This window comes from Osmerus mordax, chromosome 17 (genome assembly GCF_038355195.1).
Source record: "Osmerus mordax isolate fOsmMor3 chromosome 17, fOsmMor3.pri, whole genome shotgun sequence".
Taxonomy (NCBI): Eukaryota; Metazoa; Chordata; class Actinopteri; order Osmeriformes; family Osmeridae; genus Osmerus; species Osmerus mordax.
In genome coordinates this window covers 10,654,760-10,667,131 of record NC_090066.1, presented here as the reverse complement: position 1 = coordinate 10,667,131, position 12,372 = coordinate 10,654,760, and the positions used below count along the sequence as shown (strand labels likewise).

The window sequence follows — 12,372 nt, the reverse complement described above, 5'->3', positions numbered from 1 at the left end:
AATCATAACCAATTTGGAAGCACACACTTATTAGTTTCCTTTTATTTGGCATTTGGAAGATTTACAACGATCTTTATTCATCAAAACGTCTGCATAAAAATCCACTGCTTATAAAATCATACTTCTCTTAAGTTAAAGACATGTAGCTTAAAGACAAAATGAGAGAGGCTCACACACAAGTTAGTAAAAATTCAACTGTGGCAAACATTGAAGGCGTTATGCATCCTGAAGAGCTCGACTTCAAAAAAGATGAATATGCTTCCTCCTCGACGCGGTAAGGGGTTCCACACCTTCAAAGGTGACCGGTTCCATCCAGTGTGGAGCTTGTGAGTGAGGTCTTAGCAACAGACATTAAAACCTATTTGTAGACTGAAACTAAGTCTGAAGCCAGGACAGACAACAGTTAAGGGTACGATTCAGGTTGTGTGTGTTAATCTACATGATGTCCCGGGATCTCTTGATGGCGCAGCACAACAGCATGCTGAAGATCATACCGAAGATCTGCAGAGATGAAGAGGGAGTAGAAGTCAATCCGCAACCATTACATAAAAAACGGTCCCAGATCGTCGATCGCTGTCAGATACCAAATCTCTTGTCATAGCATTACACAGCAAGCACCATCAAATCATACATCTATCTAATGGCCAGTTGGGAAGAACACAATGTGGTGCACAACCTGAAATGTTATTGGCAAAAAACGAAAATTCTGGGAGTTGATTGAAAAAGACACTCACCATGATGACACCAATGCCGATGCCCACACCTCCGATGATGTGCAGTTTGGAGTTGAACATCTCATCGATGGCACTAGGACAGCTCTAGAGAGATATGAGGTACATCAACAACACAGTCCAACTGTAGAATCCAGCTTTAAATAGAGCTCATCAACCATCTTTGTTACCGTGGTGATGAAGGCCTCCAGTCCCTCCTTCTTGGGGCAGGTGTCCCTGGCGCTGTCGATCACAGTGCCTGTGATGCCGCAGCAGTTCAGCTGTGTCCCGGGGGGAAACGTGGACAAGACGGCTTTAGTTCTGCTTAACAGTCTGAGGGTTTCACCATAGAAAACAAAACTGCATTTCTGGTAGAAAATCGATCAGAGTTGCGTGTGAGAACTCACTCCAAAGTGGATTAGACGGAGTGTCTCCCTCAAGGCCTCTTGGCTCGTAGTCATATAGTTGTTGTAGGTCTGCTTGTAAAATTCTGTGATATCTTCCACTACCTGTGTGTAGAAATGGAGCGTGAGTGAGTGAGAGAGAGAGAGACTGTAAATCAACAACGGTGGTAGGATAAACAGCATCATGGCAGGGATGCGAACATCCGGCCAAGCTCACCTTGTCTTTATTCGAGAGACCCCATACCCCAGCAGCCACCTCCACGGCGAAAATGACCAACAGGAAGAAGAAGAACTGGAAGCAGATGGAAGGGGGGAAGGGCAATGAGACTTTCAGCTATTCAAATAGTCTTTTTAAATCGATGATGCAGCAGTTTATCCGATTGGTGAGGACCAACGAAATGAAGCTCCTCACCAATCCCAGCATGCACGGCGACTCTTTGAGGGCGCCACAGCAGCCTAGGAAGCCAACCACCATCATCAGAGCCCCCGCAGCGATAAGGATGTATACTCCTGAAAGACACACACACACACACAAATGAAAGGAACCCCCAAACAGTCTGTCCAACCCACATAATGACACATAGGCTCCCTCTACAGGACAACTGTGGTACTGGTCTCTAGGTACACAGTCCAGAGTAGAGTTTACTGAGACCACAAGTGTGTTGTTTTTCTTGTCACTCGATGCAAGTGAGGTTATGATTCATGCCAACACTGTCACAGAAGTGGCCTCCACCACAATTACACAAGTTGGTCAACACCAGCAACACTGATGACACTCCCTACGAATACAACCTAAAACCTACCAACCTAAAAAGTTGGGCCACTGTGTAAAATAAAATTAAAAAAACAATACAATGATTTGCCAATCTCATCATGTTATTCACAATAGAACATAGAAACATATCAAATGTTTAAACTGATGAAATTGACCATTTTAAGGAAAAGATTAAGTAATTTAGAATTTGATGGCAGCAACACGTCTCAAAAAAGTTGGGACAAGGCCATGTTGACCACAGTGTAGCATCCCCTCTTCTTTTAACAACCGTCTGTATCTGTCTGGGGACTGAGGAGACCGGTAGTTGGAGTTGTAGGAGAGGAATGCTGTCCCTTTTGTGTCTGATACAGGATTCTTGCTGCTCAACGGTCCTGGGTCTTCTTTGTCATATTTTTCGTTTCATGATCCACCAAATGTTTTTAACTGGTGAACGGTCTGGACGCAGGCAGGCCAGTTCAGCACCCGTACTCTTCTACTTATGAAGCCATGCTGTTTTAACAGATGCAGTATGTGGTTTAACATTGTCTCATGGAAATATGCAAGGCCTTCCCTGAAAAAGATGTTGTCTGGATGTAAACAAATGTTGCTCTAAAACCTGAATATACACCTTTCAGCATTGTTGGTGCCTTTCCAGATGTGCAAACTGCCCGTTCTATAGGCACTAATGCACCCTCAATACCATCATAAATGCAGGATTAAAGATACTCATTTTACAACCAATCATGTTTCTGACCTGTTTGCAATTAACCTAGTTAGTTGCAAAATGTTCCTCCAGCTGTTTATTTTTTGTAATGCTTACTTTTTTTACATTTTTGGAATTGGGGTTGTAGAACCCTTATCTATTCTACACAACTTCTCCCCTCTCGGAAACCTGTGGTTAAGATGCTTGTCATTTCAGACCGGGCCTCTCTGGTCGACACGCCTACTGAATTTAGCTATCAGTTTCTGGCTGGAATGAGAGAAGGGAGGGGGACTGGACGGTTCTCAAGTTGAGAGAATGAAGGACAGAAACAAAAGGAAGCACAATGATGTCCCTGTCCTTGAGCGAAGAAAGAAGGCTGTTTGTGTGTTTTTTATTTTCTTGTTTTCTTGTCACTGTGTGTGTGTGTGTGTCTGGCCCTGGTGTGGACAACTGGTGAGCCTTAATTGCTCTGCCCAAGGCACAGGACTGCTATTATACACACACACACACACACACACATACATACACACACATAAAACAGCCATCTCTACATCTGCCTCCAAATAATTATCAGAACAGAGTTGGATTTGTCTGGAGTATCAACATATCCCAGATTATCTGTGAAGTGTCCCTAGGTTTAGGGTGAGGATTAAATGTGGTGTCACCTGACAAGAACAGGTTAGGGACAGGAAATCGATTGGTCTGCTTTGATTGAATGAAACCAGTCTGCTTTGGTCATCTCAAGTTCATCATACTCAAAAGTTTTCAAGAGGAGTTTAGGGACAATGTGACAGAAGAAAATCGATGTTTATATTCAGAGGCAACCACTTGAGTTTGTTTAGAATTCTTTCACAGTTGTGTTTATGTAAGACAGCCAGTGGGAGTCCATATTTGTCTACTACGACATCACTGGCTCCCTAGCCCCTCCCCTCCCGCTCAAATAACAGGGTGTTGCCCATTCCCATGGCAACCCACCCGACTCACAAAGAGGCGTTCTAAATTCCTTGATTCCTCTTAACTTCCCACTTCCTGTTAATCTGCCGTGAGATCACAAAAATTAGTAACATGATCGAGGTGAGTTTATAAAGAAACAAACAAACCAAAAGTGTTTGAAGGTGATGAAGGGAGATTCAGGGTGGGGGTTGAAGTGCTACTTAGGTCCTTGTGTATAGAGGTGGAGGTAGGTGTATGTGGGGCTAGGAGGGTTGGGGGAAGGTTTCAGGGAAGCATGTGGTGAGTAATTCAGGGTTGGGGTTGAAGTGTTGCGTGGGTGAGTATGCATGTGTGTAGAGGTGGATGTAGGTGTGTGTTGGGGAAGGTGGGGTTGGTTGGTGGTGGTGGTTGGGGGGGAGGGTGGGGTGTAGGAGTGGCAAGAGTTGTAAGCTGTACTCACCGGTGAAGAAGACAGAGGGAGAGTCTTCTCCTTCAAAGAGCCCTGCAGTCTTAGTATCAAAGCGAAGCCACAGTCCCACAGCCAGAACTCCGGTCCCTGCCAGCTGACCACACAACACACACAATTATTTGAATGTCATTCCCTTGTATACTGCCTCTCCAGTCAGTAAAATCCTGTGAACCTGTCTTTATTAATTGTTGATCTTATTTGTTGTATATAAAAATAAATCAATAGTAACCTAATACTGTTAGCCATTGTGAAGTAAATAATTAAACCTCAGAACCTCCTGATCACACAACAAAACGCCTTCATTTCCTCCATCCAGTCGAATCCTATCGTGTTGTGTTACAGGTCAGTCTCATTCAGTCTTTGTGAATATTCACAAAACCTTGAAGGAGGTCCATACGACCAGGTCACAGTCATGTCTACATCAGCCTACTTGGCAACTAATTTGTGTCTAAATACATATCTATATGTTTATATCTAAATGTGTGACTTAATGTAACATGAGGCGATATGTCAGAGTGGTCGGATGTGTGTTTGTTTATTCTCTCACAAGGTCTGAACGAGCTGAAGAATGAAATCTAACAACACTTAACAGATACTGTCCTCTGTAAACATGCCGGAAATAAATGGGAGCAGTTTAACCAGATAGACTCCTCCAATACCACTTCAGTCAAGAACCTGTCTCTCACCCTCCAAAGACAGTTCACATACATAGCTCAGTGAGAGGAAGTACAGAATGTGAAAAAAGGAGAAATGAATTCCGAAACTAACTGCAAAGTTTGTGGGTGTGTGTGATGATTAATCAGCATCCTGTTCGTCATGCTGTTCACCCCATAGAAACGGGGACACACACACACACAAATAACAAAACAATGGGATTGGTAACCATGTCCTCACACGCGTACATTTCCATGATATCACAGCAAGATTGCTGCTGACGTCTCTGCTTGTGAAACGTGATCCCCCTAGAAAACTGACACACTGCGGAAGAGCTGGACCATGTCACAACATGCACCACACATCTCACCGCCGTCAGAACCCACACCACAACATTCCCATAAAACGTGTCTCCCCAGCAACTGGATATTGTGACCATACAGCAACAAAAAGATGCAGTTTCATTTTATTAATATAAAAATATATATATATATATATATAACAGAAGTGTGTGAAAAAGGTTTTAAAGACTTATTTGAGCATTTGGAATCTGTAATAGGGCTGTTGACGTAACATGGCATTTTCACTGTCACACCAGATGTAATCAGTATTATCATCATAATCAATAAATGGTTAAACATGTCTTTGTGTTACATGGACCTGTTATAAAAACTGCGTTGTAACTTTTCATACCACTGAAAGTGTGAAGTTTTGTTGTCCTTGGGTGTGACACCCCTAAAGTAGGCCATATATTTTAAAGGAAAAAAACGGTATGAAAGTATATAATTATGGAAATGTATGAAAATGTGACTTGCTAGCTGCTCATGACAGGTTAGTGAGGAATAGCATGATCATTAACTGACACAAAAGGCTGAAACGTCCTTTGGTCTGACAGAAAATGTCCACTGGTTTGAATGCTTATTTCCTTAGAACACATTTATGGTGCAGTTCAGTGAAAATGATCCAAAAAACTGAAGAAATTGACAATGTAGAAATAATTTTGATTTACAAAAAAAGGGTAATGGTTAGTTTGTCAACTACCCAATATCTCTTACTAGCGTCCTGTGGCACAGTTAGCTGAGACAAAGAACATGTTTCAAACTCTTCACCTGATCTCTGTCATTTGTGGGAAAGTACCACTTTCCAAATTGAATCATTTAGCATGACTCATCATCATGTGTTTGGAACAAAATTAGTGTGTGGTCATACAACAACCCTCCTGGACTGCGTGCACACACACAAACAGTAAAACTACATTTGGCTGGCAAAATTAACTTCCATAAAATGTCATAGTCTTCTTATGAAGATCTCAATAAATAGGTCCGATCAAGTTTTTCCAGATGGATACAAAGTGTGCTGAATTGCAACACTTTAGACACTGACACCATTAATTTAGTCAAGGACACAACTCCAAAGAAAATTCCAGCATTTCATTTGCTTTTGTCAGGCTGTCAGAATGTGAGAATAATTTCAGAAGCATGCAGGTACCTGCACATTCCACACACACACACCCACGCAGGAGAGAGGGAGGGGATTTTGCTACAAATTCCACTTTCTCAGGGTAACCTTTTCAATAATTTCAAAAGCTGAAATCTACTATCCAGTCATGACTGAAAAAGGTTTGTGTGGATGGGAATTGGGTGATGATAGCTTTATCACTATCAGAGAAGGTTTGACCAGGCTCAGACAGTGTTTGCTTGTCTAGGTAGAAATAACAGTAAGGCAGAAATGTCATATCAAAGGTTGTCAAACATTTTACAACATTAAGATTTGTTCAAATAGCAGACACTTATCTAAAGAGAGGTGAAAAGTGTGTAAAGTTGGTGCAACAGGATAGAAGTGTGGAGTTCTAACAGTATTAGTGGTTATGGTCAATGAACTGTCTGAGTTACAAGACAGAGTGAAGCAAAACCATTTCAATATGAAGTCCTCTGACATGGTAAAAGTCAGGCTCTACATACTTTTAGTTATTTATCAACCTGCACCTACTTCTGGCAATTGTGGGCCAGTTTCTGCTTCTTTGTATGCAAACTGAAACTATGTACACAGAAACTCCACCGTAAACAATGATTAGACCAAGCTCGGCATAGCTATGTCTTTAGTAATGCTCGTGCTGTGTGTGTGTGTGAAAGAGAGACAGAGATAAAGTGGATGAGTGTGTTTGTGATTGCATGTTATAGACAAGGCCTTCATGTATGCAAGCAGATATCTAATCAGGAAAGGCAGACTAGGTCAGGAGAGTGACTAGTCAGGGTTACTAGATCAAACTCCTAACTGGTGTAATGGACTGGGATGTCTCGTTAAATCAACAGGCTAATCCGGAAACACACACACACAGTCAGGCTTTCCACATCAATGAAGACACCTATTGTATCAGAATTGGGAGGGCATGTTCAGCCCAAACAGTTGGGAACATAGACACACTCCGAGAAGTGCTCAGCCACAGGTTCAGACCAAGCTGTGACACCTCAAGACTGTCACAGAAGCTCTCTCTAAGAGGCCAGTCTGAGAGGAGGATTAAATCAGAGGGCTGGGAAACTTGCCATCTGATCCGCTTCTGTCTCTCTGAATGACCCCCTCCGCCGCCCCCCCCCTCACAAACCAGTTCACTCCACCCCACCCCCACCACCTTTTGCTAAACCTCTCTGTCAGGTTCCCAGACAGTGACTGGTGATTAAATCCTAGGAGGTTATCTACCATTCAACGTCCATTTAATTTGTCTGAGATCAGTTCTGTTCTCTCTGTTTCTTGCCACTCAGACCAGTTGTCTATCGAGAGTGAATGTAGTATTGTTTAACTGGTAGTAGGTGGAAACTGCTAACTCACTCCCATGTTTCTTTGCCTCACAAACTCAACCAACACAAGGAGCAAGTGTTAAACCCCCACACTGGAAAAAGGTTTAGTCCAACTTGTCTAACTTCCATCTTCACACGTCCTAACACTAACATTCTCTCGCCAACTAACCTTATAAAGAGGAAGAGAGAGAGAGAGAGAACCTACCCAGAATAAGAGGTTGAAAATGTAGATCAGGTACTTGATGCATTTCATTCCCCCAACGACTCCCATGGTGATGATTTAAAGCTGAGGTTTGTCCGGTGAAGAAAAAAATCTAAGTGGGAGCTTTACCCTGTCAAACTAAACCTGACGTCCTCACTTCTTCTTTAGGCAGTGCAGGAGAGGGAGGGGGAGGGGAGAGAGGGAGGGAACTAAAGGGGAGGGGGCATTTTTAGGGAGTCACACCCTCCTTTTACACACCTGGTCTTCAGTTATACAATCATGGGATGGGGGCGGGTCTGTGGTTTTGGATGGCAGGAAGTCATAGGGGGATGAGCGATATTCACGTATAGGCAGGAAGTCATAGGGGGATGAGCGATATTCACGTATAACTGACACAACCTACAGACAACTAATAGCTCATTAGTTGTCCAAAAACAAAGAATATAATAATGTATATAATTTACAAATAGATATAAATAAATGTATGTTTTACATATGTTCGGGATATTAACGTTTATTGATACAGTTAGTTATGGAAACCATAATCTCCCCCTTGCCCCCCAAAAAGAACATTTGTATGGTAAATCATTCCAATGTAGTACGTCATTATTCAATATGAACTTTGATGTATTCTGTGTCACATTAATAGCATGAACACTTTACAGCAGGACTGCCTTATTGTCAAAAACAATGATACTCTGTTTATAGAATAAATATAGTACAATCTGTTTGATTTCTTCCAATTCCAAATAAAACCATTGAATTCTCCTCCCAGTCATATGCAAATAACCATGACTCAGCAATATGTGTCCACTGAAGCTGTTAAATCAATTGAAAATTAACACATTAATGCACTTTACATTCTCATAGTACATTAGAAAGGGATAGAAGTTTAGACAAACTTTAAATATCTTATTTATTTATGCTTTTTTTGTTTGTTTAAAAAATGTGTGACAAAGATGACCCTTAATTTACATTTAGATACAACTTTAGAGGACATTTAATTCCCACTTCTGGGTTGCAGGCCCTGTTGTTTTTCAGAGAAGGTAACTCAAGCCCTTCTCTCCCTCTGGATTCAGATAACAACAAAACTGTCTTTGTCCCTACTCTGACAGCCTTTCTTTCTTTCTCTCCCTCTCCGTTCTATTCTGTCCTCCACCCACAGAAGGGCAGCAGGATATTAAAGTAAATAGAAACAAACAGCAAGGAGGAGGTAGACATTGTTTCTCTTGTGTTTTCCCCAATTCTGACAATGTAGCTGATCCTTTCCCAGGCTGCCATATCTGTTAGAATCTCCACAGAGATGTTACCTGACAACAACAGGTGGTAAGAGCTCAAACAATATTATCAAAGTAACATGCCCATGGCAAAGACCTGGGAAATAAACACAGTAGATTTTAGGTTGATAAAGATAGGAGCCGATAACCAGCATCGGACTATCAGGTCTCAGGTATGTGGACACAATGGCTTCTGTACCATTTTGCATGAACAAAGCAGACAGGGCCAGTCCCCTCACATAAACACACACCCAATATTTGCATGGTATATGGTGGTAATTATAATTTGATCCGATACTGCGTTGAATATATTAATGGATCTTGAACATAGAATACAGAGGTAGCCTACAATTCCATTGTAATTTATGCTCAATGGCTACACCTGTTGGCGAGTGATGGCGTGTTTCTCCTGTAGCCGGGCCTATCTCTAGTCCCCAGCAGGTTTCAATACCTTTTTTTAAGATATCTTTGAGTATTGGTTTCTAACGTGGTGTTCATGAAATGAATGTTTGGTAACTTGGCCGTTTTCCAGCGTCTCTTTGGTGAGGGTAACATTTCACTTTTATAGTATCAAAAGTAAAAAAGTGGTCTGTGGACTAAATGTATTATAAATTGGTGTCAGATAAAAAATATTGTAAATGTGTTACGTGTAGTTAATAGACATAGGAATCAGTTAAATTTTCATTTAAAATGTGAAAGTCTGTAATGAGTGATGGTAGTTGGCTAAAATCATTTCATCACAAAGTTGGGTTAATTTTGAGTGGGGTTGGTTGGCACAGTGATTTTGAAGATATAGGAATTCAATAAAAAAAGGTGGTAATACATGTATTATATGCGTGATGGGGGCGGGGGGCTACTAGGAGGGCTAATGTTGTGGTTACTGTCCCTTTTAAATGTTGTCTAATAAGAACATTGTTGTCAACATTACGGTCTTCATTCTTGTTGCCTAATCCTGAGGATTAGGGACAGGGTTAGGGTTGAAATATACATTAATTCAAATGAATTGCATAAAACATGTTATTAAATTAATATTAATTGCTTAAAATATACTATTAAATGTTCAAATAGTTTCTATTGGTTGCTTCATTTCGTGTAACTATAGCAGTTTAACATTGTGCCAACCAACCCCATATTGTGTGCCAACCCCCTGATGGGGCTGGTTGGCACAAATGTACAACATGACTAATCACAAATCACCACATTTTTGAAAATATTTGTGTACATTTAAACATATTTAATGATAGCTTAGACCATAACGTTTCATTTGCTGCTGGTTAGAATATTCTAAGATAAATGATGCCAGAGAAATAGGCAGACAGTGAACTGTGCCAACCAACCCCGGTCTCCCCTACACTAAACATTTAACGTTAATAAAATTGGAGTTATGTCGGATGTTCATGCAAAAAATATATAATGACATGCGCTTAAATGTTGGATAAATGATTTCCCCCCCAGAAACATGGTAACCTAGGGTGTCTGTAGTGCGCAGTTGTCAAAGAAACCTAGATGGAGAATAAGACAAGTAGGGTTATCAACGGGTTATCACTCAAAGTTATCCTCTGTACCTCTGCACAACTATAACGCATCGCTCAACAGGTGTTCTGCAGCCAAGAAGATGGGTTACATATATAAATAAAAAATCGTTGTGTTTTGAGACAGAAAACGCACATATGATGGCTATCGTATGACCTCAAATCAACACGGCAACACAATCACTTTAAAAAAACGAAAAATAACATGTATTGTAAAAAATGTACACGTAACTATCACATACAGGTTACATTCAGTGAAGTTGAAGGCAAGCATAGTTTACCACTGTTGTATCATAGTCTTTACGTTTTGCACATCCTAAAGCAACCTAAAGTATGAAAGACTTACCCAAAAAACAAAATTGAAGACGAATAGCACATATTTAATGCACGACTCTCCACTCGTCAGCAACGCCATGTTGTTTGTCGGTTGTCCACTTTATGATGTGGCTGGAATGACTGAACAGCGAATTTGTGCAATGCAATCTTTGACAGTTGCAGGGAATTGATCACTTCGATTCAAACTCATTCACTCTGCCCTGCAGCGTGCTTCGAATGCATATGTAGTGGCGTGTAGCGCACTCCCACCTCAAGTGTGGTCGGTAGAGGAAAATGCTTGCTCTCTCTTTGTTTCTTTAGACCAAAGTTCACCGTATCTCTTTCCCGAGTGAGAATTTTGTAATGCACCCTTTGAGTCAATGCAGTGTGTTTGTGTGTCTGTGTTTGTTGAAGGCTCGACTGATTTACTCTGACGAGGCAGCTGGCTGTAATTAAGAGTCAGGATGAACTCGAGGGCTTAGCCTAAGTCTCGGTGTGTCACCCGGTCTTTCCGACTCAGGTACACATCAGAAAAGGTGTTTTCCCTATAGACCCCCCATCTCACTGTCTATTTGAGTGTCTGTCCGCCGCTCTGTCTCTACTTTTTTTCCTGTCTCTCTGAAGGCCTTGTGTTCCAGCATTAGGGTGGATGACAGGGCCCGGGTGGGAATGTGACAGTTTTTTCCTCAAAACAAAGGAGTCAATGTGAGTGGTGTGTCTGATCAGCCCACTGCTACTGTTCCTGATGCACACATGCACAAACATATGCGAGTACACACAAACAGTAACACACACACACACAAACAATACAAAATGTCTCTGTTTCTGTCTCTCTGTCAGCCTCTCTCTCTCTCTCTCTCTCTCTCTCTCTCTCTCTCTCTCTCTCTCTCTCTCTCTCTCTCTCTCTCTCTCTCTCTCTCTCTCTCTCTCTCTCTCTCTCTCTCACACACACACACACACACACACACACACACACACACACACACACACACACACACACACAGACACACACCCACACACATAGACAGACTCACACCCGGAAGTCGTTACTGCTGTTAGATTTACAGTACACTGTATAGTCTGTCATGAAGCTATAGGCAGGGTGAGAATTGGGGGGGGGGGGGGGGGGGGGGGGGTTGGAGGGGTCTGACCCACCTAATTAAGACTTGGACCCCCCTAAAAGAGGTAAAAACAACAAGTCGGGGGGGGGGAGGTCGATACACGCCCTGGAGAAGAAGTTGACCCCCCCCCCCCCCCATTGTCATTGTATAATTCGCACTCTGGGCATAGGTTCTATATGTACTGGCAACAACTCATGACAACAATAGGCCCACGTCAAAATGCTTGTGTGTGTGCGCGTTGCCTGTGTGAATTCGTAATATTTTGCCAAGTCAAGCTGAGTCCTTTGGAATGCACTACAGATGATGACAAGGATGATAATAAACAGATTAAGAGTCATGACATCAATGTAGATAGGAATATGGGTTACCAGATGGCGCGTAATCACACCAATGTTACGGTTCTGAACACGCAAAGGCTATTTCCCACTGTAGCTCACACAAATGGTCAATTTATCCAATGCCATTTTGGAGAAAATACATTTCTTTAATCCGCCTTTAGGCGA

The 12,372-nt window shown here is 41.9% G+C and overlaps 1 protein-coding gene across 2 annotated transcripts; it reads right to left on the bottom strand.

Moving 5' to 3' along the window:
* Positions 1 to 27: 27 nt before the first annotated feature.
* On the bottom strand, positions 28 to 11,169 carry cd9b (CD9 molecule b). 2 transcript variants are annotated; one of them, XM_067254210.1, is made up of 8 exons: positions 10,780 to 11,169; positions 3,965 to 4,067; positions 1,527 to 1,624; positions 1,332 to 1,406; positions 1,118 to 1,219; positions 902 to 991; positions 735 to 818; positions 28 to 501 (listed from the first exon to the last, which is right to left on the bottom strand). In XM_067254210.1, exons 1-8 carry the CDS (start codon positions 10,846 to 10,848, stop codon positions 436 to 438), a joined length of 687 nt encoding a protein of 228 aa, XP_067110311.1. In that variant the 5' UTR covers positions 10,849 to 11,169; the 3' UTR covers positions 28 to 435. The 2 variants fall into 2 exon arrangements, with proteins under 2 accessions (XP_067110311.1, XP_067110312.1); XM_067254211.1 differs by lacking the exon at positions 10,780 to 11,169 and adding an exon at positions 7,628 to 7,790.
* Positions 11,170 to 12,372: the final 1,203 nt, after the last annotated feature.